The sequence below is a fragment of the Gossypium arboreum genome, chromosome 11 (assembly GCF_025698485.1).
Source record: "Gossypium arboreum isolate Shixiya-1 chromosome 11, ASM2569848v2, whole genome shotgun sequence".
NCBI lineage: Eukaryota > Viridiplantae > Streptophyta > Magnoliopsida > Malvales > Malvaceae > Gossypium > Gossypium arboreum.
In genome coordinates this window covers 99,783,671-99,800,752 of record NC_069080.1, presented here as the reverse complement: position 1 = coordinate 99,800,752, position 17,082 = coordinate 99,783,671, and the positions used below count along the sequence as shown (strand labels likewise).

The 17,082-nt window shown below is 34.8% G+C and overlaps 1 protein-coding gene across 1 annotated transcript; it reads left to right on the top strand.

The window, feature by feature from the left end:
• Nucleotides 1–15,859: 15,859 nt before the first annotated feature.
• On the top strand, nt 15,860–16,667 carry LOC108471704 (inactive protein RESTRICTED TEV MOVEMENT 2-like). The gene is made up of 2 exons (XM_017773282.2): nt 15,860–16,114; nt 16,203–16,667. Exons 1-2 carry the CDS (start codon nt 15,994–15,996, stop codon nt 16,565–16,567), a joined length of 486 nt encoding a protein of 161 aa, XP_017628771.1. The 5' UTR covers nt 15,860–15,993; the 3' UTR covers nt 16,568–16,667.
• Nucleotides 16,668–17,082: the final 415 nt, after the last annotated feature.

The following is a 17,082-nucleotide window of genomic DNA, read 5'->3' as shown; positions in this document are numbered from 1 at the left end:
TTTTTTCAAAATTATTTTAAATAAATATATATATATCTTTATTTTCTTAATTTTAATTTGTATTTAACATATGGAAAAAGAAATTGAATTTTAAATTAAAAATAATAATAACCAAATTAATAAAAATCGTAAAATATTAAAGGTTGAAAAAATATAAGCACTCAATATTACAAAATTAAATTATAAAAATTAAATTTTAAATTTCAAAATTAACATATTTAAACCTGAAAAGCAAATTTTAGTGTTTTACTACTAGTAAGCATTTATTACAATTTACATTAAAGCATGAGCCTTCGTTAAAAATCGACAGCCACTAAAAATAGACTAATTTACTAGAAAAGGCCCATTTCAAAAAAAATTTATGGAAATTGGCCAATTTGCCTGGTATTTATTGGAATGGCCGATGTCGACATGACATCATTGTATGCTCCGGGTTCATATACCACCCGCATAACCTCTGTTGTTTGAGTTTTCCTGAATATCCATGTTGTCGTGTATTCGAGTCAAGAACAGTCGACCTTTTAGTTTGCAATACAATTCTCTATTGGGTAACAATTTAAATAGAGCAAGCGATACAGACAGCCACTTACGTTCATCTAGGACTAGTGGGAATACGTGTCTCCACACTTTGTACAAGTTTTCTAATTTGTACACTTCGTCGACAAAGCTCATTGGATCCAAATGGAGATTCATACAACCTGCAATTGCATGAGCGCATGGAAAATGAAATGTGTCAAATATCTCACAGTTACAAGTCCTATTTCTCAAGTGAACCTAGTACACTCCCTCGGAGATACCTAGGTCCGATCTGTCGAAATCTGCCACCCGAAACCATATGTTTTCATGCGAGTGAAAAACTGCCAACATGCAGTTTACTCGTGTCTTACCATTTTCAATTTGTTCCAGTACTGCCGGGTTGTAATATCCTGAATTAGGGCTTAATCGGAATAGTGGTTTCGTGACCACATATCCGAGATAGAAATAATTATTTTATAATTATTTTGATGATTATAATATGCTTGCATGATTGTGTGAAAATTTCGTGATAAAATTCTATGCCTAAAGTGCTTAAATTGAAAATAGGGACTAAATCGAATAAGTTGCAAAATTTGCATTCTAGAAGTTTTTAATATGAAATTGCATTGAAATATTAATTAGGAGATCTTAAATAGAAATTTGACCAATTTTAAGTTCATGGACAAAATTAGGACATGGAAGGAATTTTTGGAAACTTTAGTAGTAAGGGCATTTTGGTCATTTAGTTATTAAAATGAATTAAAAACAAAATTAAAAGCCAATTTTTGTCCATCTTCTTCATTAGGCCGAAATTTCAAGGGTTCTCCATAGTTAGGGTTTGTTTCAAGCTTCCAAGCTTCATAGTAAGTGATTCCAAGCCCCGTTTTTAATGTTCTTTACGTTTTTAGAATCCCGGTAGCTCGATTAAGCTTATGTTAGCAATAATTCAACCTAGGGTTTATATTTGGAAAAATACCCATAGGTGAAATTTGTGTATTTTGATGTTTTATGATAGAATATGGGGTTTTAAATTATGTTAGACAACTTGTGCTACTCGGTTTTGATTGAAAACAAGGAAAAGGGCTTAATCAAAAAAATACCTAATAGTCACAAGTATATGTTAGAGTAAGAATTTGATGTTGCCATAGAAGGAAAAATGATCAGCATGTTATAAAACATAAGAATAAGGAATAAAGTTTAATTCCGAGCCTAGGGGCAAAATTGTAATTATGCAAAAGTTTAGGGCAAAAGTGTATTTTTCCAAAGTTCGTATTAAATGCTGTTTTGATGAACGATGTATTAAATAAGATTAATTTGGCATTATAGATCAAGAGAAACGAGATTCAAGTCGCGATCGAGGAAAAGAAAAGATTGTGGACTAAATTGCAAAATCTTTATATTTTGGTACCAAGGTAAGTTCATGTGTAAATAATGTAGCATAATTGTTATTTTTAAGTTATTGATGTTAATTATATGATACGCTGATTTTTAATCGTGAAATATTATGCTTTGTGGTTAATGTTGAGTAATATGCAAATTATGTTTACTACTTGATAAATATGAATTGCTACCGAGTATCGATTCCGATATTCCATGGAAGACGACAAATGTGAGATCGAGGGAAAAAGCCCGTTTGAACCTTAGGAATAGATTAGGATACAAGTGACATGTCACTAGGATGGTTGAGCATCCGAACTTGTTGAATTGAGTCTGAGTTCACTTATGGATGCGAATGTCCGAACTCGTTGAGTTGAGTCCGAGTTCCTGAGATGTAACTAGCATCCGAACTCGTTGAGTTGAGTCCGAGTTCACTTATGGATGCGAACGCCTAAGCTCGTTGAGTTGAGTCCGAGTTCACTTAGGGGCGGGTTACATGATTTCTTGATTACATATGAGACACTTATATGCAAATTATCCGTGTACTCGAGTTGTATTCCGATGTGTTCAACTGGTGAAATTTCTAGTGAAATGAAAGAACACTTAAGATGCAAGCGACGTATTGGTAAGTGTTTTGAAATGGACACTTTGGACAGGTATGTTCTTAACCCTCGGGTTGATAATAGATACAACAACGATAAGTTTGTAAGATGATGAATGATGTTTAGAAATATGACATATGTTTTGGTGATACCATGCTAAAGTTGTTTGGTATATTTGTATTGTTATGTTACTTGTTATTTACATATGAACTTACTAAGCATTTATGCTTACTCCCTCCTCTTTATTTACTGTAGTTTTGAACAAGCCAGCTCGGGAATCGGGACGGGTCAAGGTTCGATCACACTATCTAAAGGACTTTCATCGGGTAAATGGCTTGTAAAACTTAAGTATGGCATGTATAGCAATATACTTATTTTGTGTAAATAATTTTATGATATAGCCATGATTGGTTGAGAAAATGTTTGATATTGATAAGTCATGGTGATGGTTAAATTTAGATCATGTTTGATATCATGGAAGTTTAATAGGTTATCTAGTTCATAACAACTCATGAAAAGATGAAACTTGCCTTAAAATAGAATATTGCTGCAGCAATGACATGAATTTGAAAAATCACTAAAAAATAGTATAAATGGAACTAAATGATGAGTAAGTTATGAAATTGAAGATTAATGAGTCTATTTTCATGTGGATTGAACAAAATAGGCATATAAATTATATTTTATGAGATATTTAAACTTTTGTGAAATAGGGCCAGAGTGATTTCTGAATCCCCTGTTCTGACTTTAAAAATTCATAATAAATTTTACAAAAATAATTATAAGTGTTTATTTATATTTAAAGATTCCTTATTGAGTCTAGTTTTAATAGAAATAAATATCATAGTCATTGAAATTATTTATAGAGAGATATCAGATTCGTAATACACAGAGGTCAGAGCAATCGAACCCTGAAACAGGGGAGACTTTAACTAATAAACTGTACTAATTGGCCCAACCAAAAATTCTAGAAAACAATTAGTAAATAGATATATGAGTCTAGATTTAGGAAAAATTTATGGATTTTGATTTTGAGTTTCGTAACTCGAGATATGATTTTTCTTGTAACTGTGACGCGGGTAGCTAGAAAGCTGTGAATGTAGAAACAAATGATTTGAAGTTCTTAATTTGACAAATTATGTTCGGTAACTCCTCAAGCTCGACTCCGGCGACGGTTTCAGGCGTGGGGGTGTTACATTTAGTGGTATCAGAGCAGGTTTAGTCAGTTTTCGGACTACGTGTTGTATGTACGGATTTTGCTATACATGCCATATGTATGAATTGTGATAGTGTGACGACTTCTGACCTTTTTAAATGATTTTTATATAGTAAATGGATCCCGATCCAGCTGTCGCAGATGAAGTAGAGAGTAATACGCCACTGGGTGAAGGGGCGCGGCTGAAAACCCACCTCCTCTTGTTGGTTAGGGAGGAGGAGAAAGGGATCGAAGTCTTTCTCCAAATGATGAGTGCATGGTACATCGAGTTCGTTCAGACGAACCCAAATGTACGACCTACCCCACCTCCCCAATTCCTCAACCTATGCCTCCGATGCCTCGTGGAGTGGATATGATAAAATTTCACAGAACCCCGTTGATGTAATTCATAAACAAGGGGTGAAGAATTTAGAGCAAATATTGATGATGATGCGAGAAAGCAGAGTTCGCTTGAAAATTCTATCCGGGTATTTGATGAATTATCTTGTACACCTGAAGAATGTTTGAAATGTGCTACATCTTTGTTGAGAGATTCAGCCTATAATTAGTGGAAGACTTTGATTTCGGTGGTACCAAAAGAGAGGGTAACCTGGGAATTCTTTCAAGAAGAGTTTCGGAAAATATATTAGTGAAAGATTTATTGATCAGAAATGTAAAGAGTTTATTGAGCTGAAGCAAGGTAATATGACAGTCTCAGAATATGAAAGAGAGTTTGTTCGATTGAGTAAGTATGCCAGGGAATATGTTCCTATAGAAGCCAAGATGTGCCGACGATTTGAAGATGGGCTTAACGAAGACATTAAGGTATTTGTTGGGATCCTTGAACTAAAAGAAATGGTGGTACTTGTCGATCGAGCTTGCAAGGCTGAAAAATTACTGAAGGAAAAGAAAAAGGTAGAATCTGAAACACGAAATTGGAAGAAAAGACCAATAAGTAATGCACCCTCACAGTAAACCGGAAAGTTAAGAAATACGAATCCTCGTTCCCAAGTTTCAGCTGGGCAATCATATGGAAATTTTAAGAAGCGAATGTGGGTCCTAAATCTCGAATATACTTGCACCAAAGGTAGGGAACTCGAGATTTGTTAAACCCGAGTGCCGCCGTGTGGTAGAAATCATTTTGGTCCGTGCGAGTAAATGAATGTTTTCGATGTGGTTCTTCGGATCATTTTATTAGAGATTGCCCGAGAGAGCCGAGAAAGAAAAATTTTGAGTGTAAAAGCTAGTGGTGCAAACTCGAGGGAAAGTATCCAGAAAAGTGGAAGTGAAACAAGCAAGAAGAATGTAGCCGAGATGCAGTGATTAGATCTCAAGGAAGAGCCCGCTAGAACTTATGCTATTAAAGCGCGTGAAGATGCTTCCTTACCCGATGTGATTACCGGTACATTTTCTCTTTATAATATTAATGTTATTGCTTTGATTGATCCTGGTTCTACTCATTCATATGTATGCATGAAACTGGTGTCTAGTATGAATATACCTGTTGAGAACACAGAATTTATGATTAGAGTGTCGAACCCGCTAGGCAAATGCGTGATAGTTGATAAAGTAAGCAAGAAATGCTCTTTAATGATTCGGGGTCATTACTTTCCGGCCGACTTGATGTTGTTGCCGTTTGATGAATTTGATGTTATTTTGGGTATGGATTGGTTGACATTGCATGATGCTATAGAAAATTGCAAAGAAAAGGTTATAGAATTAAAGTGTGAAAACGGTGAAACTCTGTGGGTTGAATCAGATAAATCAGGGGCATTGTCTAGTGTAATTTCTTCGATGTCAGCTCAGAGATATTTGAGAAAGGGTTATGAAGCTTATTTGGCGTATGTAATTAATACAAAAGAAGTTGAAAAGAAAGTTGAATCAGTGCCGGTTGTGTGTGAATTTGCGGATGTATTTCCAGAAGAATTACCGGGTTTGCCTCCAGTCAGGGAAGTAGAATTTGGTATAGATTTGATACCGGGAATAGCTCCGATCCCGATTGCTCCATATAGAATGGCACCAACAGAGTTGAAAGAATTAAAGTCACAGTTGCAAGAGTTGGTGATAAAGGCTTTGTGAGACCAAGTTTTTCACCTTGGGGTGCTCCGTGTTATTTGTGAAAAGAAGGATGGTTCTATGAGATTAAGTGTTGATTATCGGCAGTTAAACAAGGTGACAATCAAAAACAAGTATCCATTGCCGAGAATTGATGATTTGTTTGATCACTAAAAGGAGCGACATGGTTTTCAAAGATTGACTTGAGATCCGGTATTATCACCGCGAGTGAAAGAGTCGATGTGCCTAAACCGCTTTTAGAACAAGGTACGATCATTATGAATTTTAGTTATGCCATTCGGGTTGACAAATGCTCCTCGTGTTTATGGACTTAATGAATTGCATATTTCGCCATACCGGACAGATTTGTTGTGGTGTTTATAGATGATATTTTAATTTATTCAAAAGATGAGATGAGCATGCTTGAGCATTTGAGGATAGTTTTGCAAACTTTGAGAGATAAGCATTGTATGCTAAGTTTAGTAAAAGTGAATTTTGGCTCGGGAAGTTGGATTTTTGGGTCATATCGTTTGGTGATGGTATACGGGTTGATCCTAGTAAAATTTCAGCCATTGTTGATTGGGAACCACCGAAAAATGTAACTGAAGTTATGAGTTTCTTGGGGCTAGCTGGGTATTATCGGCGGTTTGTAAATGGATTTTCTATAATTGCTGCTCCTATGACTAGACTACTCCGAAAGGATGTTAAATTTGAATGGACGGAAGAATGTCAATGAGTTTCAAGAATTGAAAAGTTATTAACTTAAGCACCAGTGTTGATACAACCCGAATCAGGTAAAGAATTTGTGGTGTATAGTGATGCTTCTCTAAATGGTTTGGGGTGTGTACTCATGCAAGAAGGAAAAGTGGTGGCTTATGCTTCGAGGCAGTTAAAACCTCATGAGAGGAATTATCCTACTCACGATTTGGAATTGGCTGCAGTGGTGTTTGCTTTGAAGATTTGGCGACATTATTTGTATGGTGAAAAGTGCCGAGTATATACCGATCACAAAAGTCTTAAATACTTGATGTCACAAAAAGACTTGAATTTGAGACAACGAAGATGGTTAGAGTTATTGAAAGATTACGAGCTTGTTATTGATTATCATCCGGGAAAAGCGAATGTGGTTGCCGATGTTTTAAGCAGAAAGTTGTTGTTTACTTTGAGAGTTATGAACACTCAGTTGAAAATGTCAGATGACGGTTTGATTCTAGCAGAGTTAAGAGCAAGACCGATGTTTTTACAAGAGATTTTTGAAGCTCAGAAAAATGATCAAGATTTGCTAGCCAAGAGAAAACAGTGTGAAGCTGATATGGGATCAGATTTCAGAAAGGGTTCTGATGGTTGTTTGATGTTTAAAAATCGGATTTGTGTACCGAAAAATGATGAGTTGATTCAAAAGATTTTGCATGAAGCACATAATGGTTGTTTGGCGGTTCATCCGGGCAGTACAAAGATGTATAATGACTTAAAGAAAATGTACTGGTGGAGTGGAATGAAAAGAGATATTTCCGAGTTTGTATCAAAGTGCTTAGTTTGTCAACAAGTGAAAGCTGAACACCAAGTACCTTCGGGATTACTTCAGCCTATTATGGTTCCTGAATGGAAATGGGATCGGATTACTATGGATTTTATATCAGGGTTGCCGTTAACTCCAGGGAAGAAAAATGCCATCTGGGCAATAGTTGACCGACTGACTAAATCGGCTCATTTTATTCCGGTATGTACAGATTATTCTCTTAATAAGTTGGCTGAATTGTATATCCGAGAGATTGTTAGACTTTATGGGATACCTTTGTCAATCATTTCGGATAGAGATCCGAGGTTTACCTTACGGTTTTGGCAAAAGTTGCAAGAGGCATTGGTACAAAGTTAAATTTCAGCACTGCCTTTCATCCATAAACTGATGGACAATCAGAGAAAGTAATTCAGATTCTTGAAGACATGCTCAGATGTTGCGTATTGGAATTTCAAGATAGTTGGGAAAGGTACTTACCATTGGTAGAATTTGCTTATAATAATAGTTATCAGACGAGTTTGAAGATGGCACCTTATAAAGCATTATATGGTCGTAAATGTCGGACGCCATTGTATTGGACTGAACTCAAGGAAAATCAGATTTATGGAATTGATTTAATAAAAGAAACCAAGAAAAGGTGAAAGTGATTCGAGATTGTTTGAAAGCTACTTCAGATAGATGAAATCTTATGCGGATTTGAAACGAAAAGAAATGGAGTTTCAAGTTGGTGATAAGGTATTTTTGAAAGTGTCTCCATGGAAGAAAGTCCTTAGATTTGGACGAAAGGGCAAGTTAAGTCCGCGTTTTATTGGACCGTATGAAATAATTGAAAAAGTTGGACCGGTAGCATATCGGCTAGCGCTACCACCTGAATTAGAGAAGATTCATGATGTGTTTCACGTATCTATGTTACGTCGGTATCGTTCGGATCCTTCACATATAATTTCACCGACAGAAGTTGAACTATGACCGGATATGACTTATGAAGAAGAACCGATTAAGATTTTAGCTCGAGAAGTTAAACAACTAAGAAATAAAAGTGTTACACTTGTGAAAGTGTTGTGGCAAAAGCATGGGGTAAAAGAGACTACATGGGAACCTGAAGAAACTATGAAAAACCAATACCCACACCTGTTTATCGGTAAGATTTTCGAGGACGAAAATCCTTAAAAGGGGGAGAGTTGTAATATCTGAATTAGGGCTTAATCGAATAGTGGTTTCGTGACCACAAATCGAGATAGAAATAATTATTTTATAATTATTTTGATGATTATGATATGATTGCATGATTGTGTGAAAATTTCGTGATGAAATTCTATGCCTAAAGTGCTTAAATTGAAAGTAGGGACTAAATCGAATAAGTTGCAAAATTTGCATTCTAGAAGTTTTAGTATGAAATTGCATTGAAATATTAATTAGAGATCTTAAACAGAAATTTGACCAATTTTAAGTTCATGGAAAAAATTAGGACATGGAAGGAATTTTTGGAAACTTTAGTAGTAAGGGCATTTTGGTCATTTAGTTATTAAAATGAATTAAAAACAAAATTAAAAGCCAATTTTTGTCCATCTTCTTCATTAGGCCGAAATTTCAAGGGTTCTCCATAGTTAGGGTTTGTTTCAAGCTTCCAAGCTCCATAGTAAGTGATTCCAAGCCCCGCTTTTAATGTTCTTTACGCTTTTGGAATCCGTGAGCTCGATTAAGCTTATGTTAGCAATAATTCAACCTAGGGTTTATATTTGGAAAAATACCCATAGGTGAAATTTGTGTATTTTGAAGTTTTATGATAGAATATGGGGTTTTAAATTATGTTAGACAACTTGTGCTACTCGATTTTGAGTGAAAATGAGTAAAAGGGCTTAATCAAAAAAAAATACCTAATAGTCACAAGTATATGTTAGAGTAAGAATTTGATGTTGCCATAGAAGGGAAAATGATCAGCATGTTATAAAACATAAGAATAAGGAATAAAGTTTAATTCCGAGCCTAGGGGCAAAATTATAATTATGCAAAAGTTTAGGGCAAAAGTGTAATTTTTCCAAAGTTCAGTATTAAATGTTGTTTTGATGAATGTATGTATTAAATAAGATTAATTTGGCATTATAGATCAAGAGAAACGAGATTCAAGTCGCGATCGAGGAAAAGAAAAGATTGTGGACTAAATTGCAAAATCTTTATATTTTGGTACCAAGGTAAGTTCATGTGTAAATAATGTAGCATAATTGTTATTTTAAGTTATTGATGTTAATTATATGATACGCTGATTTTTAATCGTGAAATATTATGCTTTGTGGTTAATGTTGAGTAATATGCAAATTATGTTTACTACTTGATAAATATGAATTGCTACCGAGTATCGGTTCCGATATTCCATGGAAGACGACAAATGTGAGATCGAGGGAAAAAGCCCGTTTGAACCTTAGGAATAGATTAGGATACAAGTGACATGTCACTAGGATGGTTGAGCATCCGAACTTGTTGAGTTGAGTCTGAGTTCACTTATGGATGCGAATGTCCGAACTCGTTGAGTTGAGTCCGAGTTCCTGAGATGTAACTAGGCGTCCGAACTCGTTGAGTTGAGTCCGAGTTCACTTATGGATGCGAACGCCCGAGCTCGTTAAGTGAGTCCGAGTTCACTTAGGGCGGGTTACATGATTTCTTGATTACATATGAGGCACTTATATGCAAATTATCCGTATCCGAAGTTGTATTCGATGTGTTCAACGGTGAAATTTCTAGTGAAATGAAAGAACACTTAAGATGCAAGCGACGTATTGGTAAGTTTTGTGAAATGGACACTTTGGACAGGTATGTTCTTAACCCTCGGGTTGATAATAGATACAACAACGATAAGGTGGTAAGATGATGAATGATGCTTAGAAATATGACATATGTTTTGGTGATACCATGCTAAAGTTGTTTGGTATATTTGTATTGTTATGTTACTTGTTATTTACATATGAACTTACTAAGCATTTATGCTTACTTCCTCCTCTTTATTTACTGTAGTTTTGAACAAGCCAACTCGGGAATCGGGACGGGTCGAAGGTTCGATCACACTATCTAAAGGACTTTCATCTGGGTAAATGGCTTGTAAAACTTAAGTATGGCATGTATAGCAATATACTTATTTTGTGTAAATAATTTTATGATATAGCCATGATTGGTTGAGAAAATGTTTGATATTGATAAGTCATGGTGATGGTTAAATTTATATCATGTTTGATATCATGGAAGTTTAATAGGTTATCTAGTTCATAACAACTCATGAAAAGATGAAACTTGCCTTAAAACAGAATATTGCTGCAGCAATGACATGAATTTGAAAAATCACTAAAAAATAGTATAAATGGAACTAAATGATGAGTAAGTTATGAAATTGAAGCTTAATGAGTCTATTTTCATATGGATTGAACAAAACAGGCATATAAATTATATTTTATGAGATATTTAAACTTTTGTGAAACAGGGCCAGAGTGATTTCTGGATCCCCTATTATAACTTTAAAAATTCATAATAAATTTTACAAAAATAATTATAAATGTTTATTTATATTCAAAGATTCCTTATTGAGTCTAGTTTTAATAGAAAGAAATATCATAGTCATTAAAATTATTTATAGAGAGATATCAGATTCGTAATACACAGAGGTCAGAGCAATCGAACCCTGAAACAGGGGAGACTTTAACTAATAAACTGTACTAATTGGCCCAACCAAAAATTCTAGAAAACAATTAGTAAATAGATATATGAGTATAGATTTAGGGAAAATTTATGGATTTTGATTTTGAGTTTCGTAACTCGAAATATGATTTTTCTTGTAACTGTGACGCGGGTAGCTAGAAAGCTGTGAATGTAGAAACAAATGATTTGAAGTTCTTAATTTGACAAATTATGTTCGGTAACTCCTTAAGCTCGAATCCGGCGACTGTTTCGGGCGTGGGGGCGTTACAAGGGTACTATACATGGCCTCCTACAATTGCCCGGCATAACTCGCCGCTTACTTTGGGAATAGTTTCGGCTAACGGAAGTATGACCCTTTCACAACCAAGGTTATTAGCAGATGACACATTCTTTTTCAAATGGAATTGATGTACTCCACCAGGTTTGAGGTCATGTGACCATATCATAGCCCGTCATCGTATGATTGTGATCACTGATCGAAGGGTATGTTAGTAAGCTATGCTACCTTATCGAGTTAGTTGACTGCAATATTTCCAACATTTCATGAAAATGGTCCTTCATGATCTCGTACTCTGTCAATATAAGTGGATAGCGATAATTACATAACAAAAAATATAGAAAAAAAACAAACAAAATATTACAAACCAAATAATATTGGCGGCGATTAAATACCCATGTTGGCCACTTGTCGGTGCTCAGCGGTAGACCAATATTACTGGTTGTAGTTGGACGCAACGTGCCTTAGACAATACTGATGGTGTGTAAGATCCTAGAGGCTACCCTGTCGTTCAATTGCAGATAGTATTCTAGTTCTCCGATCTGAGATGATGTATTTGGGGGCAGAAATGCCTCCTCAACCTAGATAGAAAGAAATCTCAATCGTTTACTTTCTCCCCCGGTGTCATTGCAAATGCAATTAAAAGGATCCTCCGATTTCCATCCTATGCCACAACCAACAATAGTCGATAGGTATATCCACCATACATAAAGGTACCGCATATTTGTACCAATGGCTTGCAATACTAGAATGCATCCCAACATTGTTTGAAGATCCAAAATAGACGCTTGGACACTAGACACCCACGGAGCAAGCTATCATTGTATACGCGGGACACATTTCAAGATTTTATAGGCAACCTGGTACATACCTCTCCAGCACCTGACACCACTGCCATACCACGTTGTATAACACATCCTACCTACTGTGCATCTTCTCCAAGGCCTTCTACTTAACTATCCACACTTTACGATACGAGGGCGTGTAGTTAAATCAGCTATAAATATTAGAAACTAAAACCGACATAGTAGTCCTTAGATCCGCTTTCACCATCAGTAGTCTTAGGCCCATGCTCATATCTGAATCCAACTTCAGATGATCCCGTGAAACACCTGCAACCCTACGAGTACATTAAATTAATTGGAACTAACCCTAAACCTTTAATAAAACCCTAAAAACCTAGTTATATTATACCAGAGGCAACACATGTATGCGGACCGATGAACTTTTTTATCATCCATAACCCCGTCTTCTTCTTAACAGAAGTCATGATTTTCCATGCATAGCTAGCATCTCGCATTGCACACGTGTCCTCGAACTCCTTAGATTTGGATTTAACCATGTAGAAGTTAACCACGTTTTTTATGATGTGTCACTCAATAAAACCATCTTTACTAGAAAGCTCTCTGCCCACTTCCAAATCACCCGAACCCAACAACACACTTCTGTGGCTAGGCCTCATGTGTAGTAGTTCTGCAACCTCCACGACATCCTCTACTGAAAGATCAACGTTATGCATGTAAGCTGAAGTCGAGTTTGCCATGAATCATGGATCTTCTTCTTCTTCATTTTCACTACCTTCACCGTCTTCAGGTTCAGTTGGAATAGACTCTAATTCAGAAAATAATACAACTTCTGAACTGTCGACACCAAGTTCCCGAGGTGGATTCACATTGGATTTATTACCACATTCGTTCTCCAACTATAACAGCCCGATTTTTGGGGCTAATTAGAATAGTGGTCTCGGGACCACAAATTTGAAGTTATAAAAAATTATTTAATTATTATTTTTGAGTCATAGCATGTTATTAGCAGTGCATGAAAAATTTGGTGAGTTAATTTTGACGTTTATAAGCCCAATTGCAAAAAAGGACTAAATCGCATAAAGTGCAAAAGTCTTAAATTGATAGCTAAGGGTGTTAAATTGTTATGAATCTTAATTTGGAGTCTTTAAAGGGGAAAATACCCTTAGATCTTAGCTTAGCCGGCCATGGGAGATAAAAATGTTGAAAAGTCAACATTAGGTAAATGGATGACATAATGTGTAATAAAATAATGCCTAAGCCTAGCCATCATCTTTTCGTTTTCTTTCATTCTTCCTTCTCCCACCGATTTTTTAGCCATTTTTAGGGGTTTTGAGCTTTAAAATTTTCAGCAACTTATTTCTCTTGCAAGTAAGTGATTTACATACTTTTTGTTAATGATTTTTACATTTTTGGACCCTTGAAGCATAAGCTTTCTATTAAGGAGACTATTTTTGCAAAATGGTGGAGAGTTTAGGGTTTTTCCATGAAAGAATATGTGTAGTTTTCTAAAATTTTGTGGAAGAATATGAGTATTAGATGTGTAATAAACAACTTTTGTGAAAAGATTTCTCATGAAAACCCTAGTAGGGACTATTTTGCATAAGTTGAAAGTTTGATGATAAATGTGTGATATAGTGGAAATTTTGGATTGCTATAAGAGTAAAAATGGTTTGGAGAAGCTTTTGATAGGAGGAAATTCGATAAAAATTGATTTTCGGACCTTGGGGTAAGATAGTTATTTTACAAAAGTCTAGGGGCAAAATGGTCATTTTGCCCAAGTATAGATTATTGGGTGCCTAGATCGATAAAGTGATTAAATTTTTTAATTTTTGTTATTATAGATCAAGAAATACCAAATCCAAGCTTAGACCAAGAGAAGGCCAAGCAAATTGATTAAACCGTCTAGACACTATATTTTGTAACCGAGGTAAGTTGTATGCAAATATTACAACTACATTGTCATTATATGCGATGAGTTAATTTAGCATGAATTACTTGATTGTGGAAATGAGAAGGAATGATGCTAATTAAGATAGCAGAATTCTCGTTTGAACCATGAGAAATAAATCAGATATTCATGCCATGATGTATGGACTATTGTGAGCTAGTGTAAGACATGTCTGAGACATGCATCGGCCACATTATGAGAGCCAATGTAAAACCATGTTCAGGACATGGAATCGACAATGAGACGAGAGATAGTGTAAGACATGTCTGGGACATGCGTCAGCCTCAAGATGTAAGCTAGTGTAAGACATGTCTGGGACATGCATCGGCTACAAGTTAAGCCAGTGTAAAATTATGTCTGGGATATGGCATCAACATCTTATCCCATGTTGCGGTTTATTGAATATCCGATAATGTTCTGAATGGTTCAATGGTGAGAGTTATGGTTTAAAATTTAAAGAAAAGTATATCCGTATTGTGAGTGGTACAGTACCTATTTGGTATGTATGAGACGTGAGTTCAAAATATATTATATGATGTGTAGTGGGATGTGACGAGTAAGTTGTGCTTATAACTATTTTATATTAAGAGCATGTTGATGAATGGTATAGCTGTTGCTATGTATTTGCATGCATCTTACTAAGCTTTATGCTTACTCCCTCTCTTTTCCATTTTCTTATAGTGTCGCCTACATAGCTCAAGAATCATCGGATGTTAGAGGTTACGATCACACTATCATACCGAACACTCGGTATAGTTAGAATTCTTATTTTTACGTATGGCATGTACAGGGCTTAGACTTTAATATTTTGGGTCATTGAGAAATTAGCCAAATATGTTGGCTCGGGATAAATCCATTTATTTTTTATAAGGCCATGGATCATGGTCAATACTTATTTTGATATTTATAATTGAAGATAATATTTTCATGGATGAGTATATTGCACAAATGAAATGTTGTCCATTATGGCTATTTCGGCTATGTGATGTACCCTTGTATTGGCATAGAGTGATTTTATGCAGGTTATATATGTAAAGGTGGCAAAGAGGCTTGTAAATAGCCTTATTTTGTCCACACGGGTAGGCACATGGACGTGTGTCTAGGCCGTGTGTGACACACGGCCCTCCACATGGACGTGTGATCCACAATTTTAGTCTTATTAATATATTATTAATTATTTTATTGTGAATAGTTTTGGATAAAAGTTGAAAGATAAAATTTAAATATTTTAAGTTTTAATAAAATGAAAAGTAATTTATTTCAAAAATAAAATTTTGAAAAATAAACCCAATTTGATAATTTCCCAATTAAGTAATAAATAGTTATTTACTTACTTAATTGAAAATTTTATATTAAGTAGAAAATTAATATAATTAAAAATTAAATGTTAAAATTTTTTAATGATTTATCAAAAGAAGAAGCCTTGCCAACTTACATTTATCTCTTCAAGGTCTATCGGTTCTGTATCTCTTACATTCATCTTCTATTTCAGTTCACTCCTTTCTCGGTCTTTCTCTCAAAATACCATTTTCGTCTCTTAAACTGTTCTTCTTTAGTGTCTTTAGATTTTATTTGTTTATTTTAGGGTGGGTTTTGATATGTTAAGCCGCTTTAGCTTTTTTTAATTTTGGGATTCAATTTGGACTAATGAGTTTTGATTCCCGATTCAATGATGTTTCTGAATGATTCAGTCAAAATTTAGTTCATTATCTATGTTTGGATTGACATACCATCCGGTTCTGCTCTATTGAATAGAACTTGAATGTTAATACAAATTCAAGCAAGCTTGAATGGAAAAGAATATACTTTTGAGGAGAAAATTGCTACTTTTCTTTGCTTTGATTAAAACTAAAGAACCCTTATTTCTTTCCTTCAACTCAAGGAGTTCCATAAAAAGGAGAAGGCATAAAGACAACTTTCATGCACTCATCGTCTTTTAATAATTCATTTTCTTCTTTCTCTTCAATCCAAAAACAAAAACAAAAAAAAGAGAAGGGTTTAAATTCCTTGGAAAATGAAGAATGAAGGAAGGTCTGAGCCTTTGTACGATGATTTCGAACCCTATTGCGAGTGGAAAAAGCAAAGCGGAGCTTCCATTCTCGATGAAGTTGATATTCTTGAAATCCAATTACAGGGTACAAAAAATTAATACCCTTTCCTTCTTGTTATTTGCAGAGAAAATAAAATATTAATGTTTGGATAATGGATTCAAATATTTAGCAGGATTCAAGAAGGAAGACGTGAAATGCGAAATGAGAAAGGATGGAATATTATATATAAGTGGAGAACATCCGATGGGGAAGAATCAAATAAAGCGATTCAACAAAAAGATTGATGTTTCCAAGTATGAAATCAAAGGAATTGAAGCGCAGTTCGAAGGTGGGAAACTTCAACTAAGGCTACCCTGTAAATACCCACCTATCACCTTCCTCGCCATTGGGAAGGATCCTAATTACAAAGCTCTAATTTTACGTTTAAGCCACAAATTTGTCAAGGGAACAACCAGCTCTGCAATGGCTCTTGTTCTACTGTTGCTTCTTGGGGTTTTTATGTACAAATATTTGGAGTGCATCAGTATTCAGAATTGAGTCCACCCCAGGCAATCAATTCAAATTGAACTGATGCTCAGATACCAAAATTTGGTTGTCTTTGACATCTTTTATGAATTATTTATTGTTTTTAGCTAAATAGATGTGCTTCAATAAACACTTTTAATTATAATTATAATTATAATTATATGTTTAATTAATTATAAAATCAAATCAAATCAATACAAATCACAACTTGACAAAAAATTAAAATATAACTAAACAAAACCATATATGGTAACAGTGTATGGTAAGACTAGGGATCTAAATAAATATACTAAATACAAATAGATAAATATAACTAGATAAAAACTATACATGGTAATTGCAAATGGTATGGTAGGACTAGAGATCCAAATCAATACAAAATACAAACAAGGAGATATAACTAGATAAAACCTATACCTAATAATTGTATATTACACATTTTGTGAACTCAAACTTGAATACTTAAAATATGCATCTTAACCTTTTGTCATCAATACTAAAGCTTTTAACACATCTAAATTAAAGTA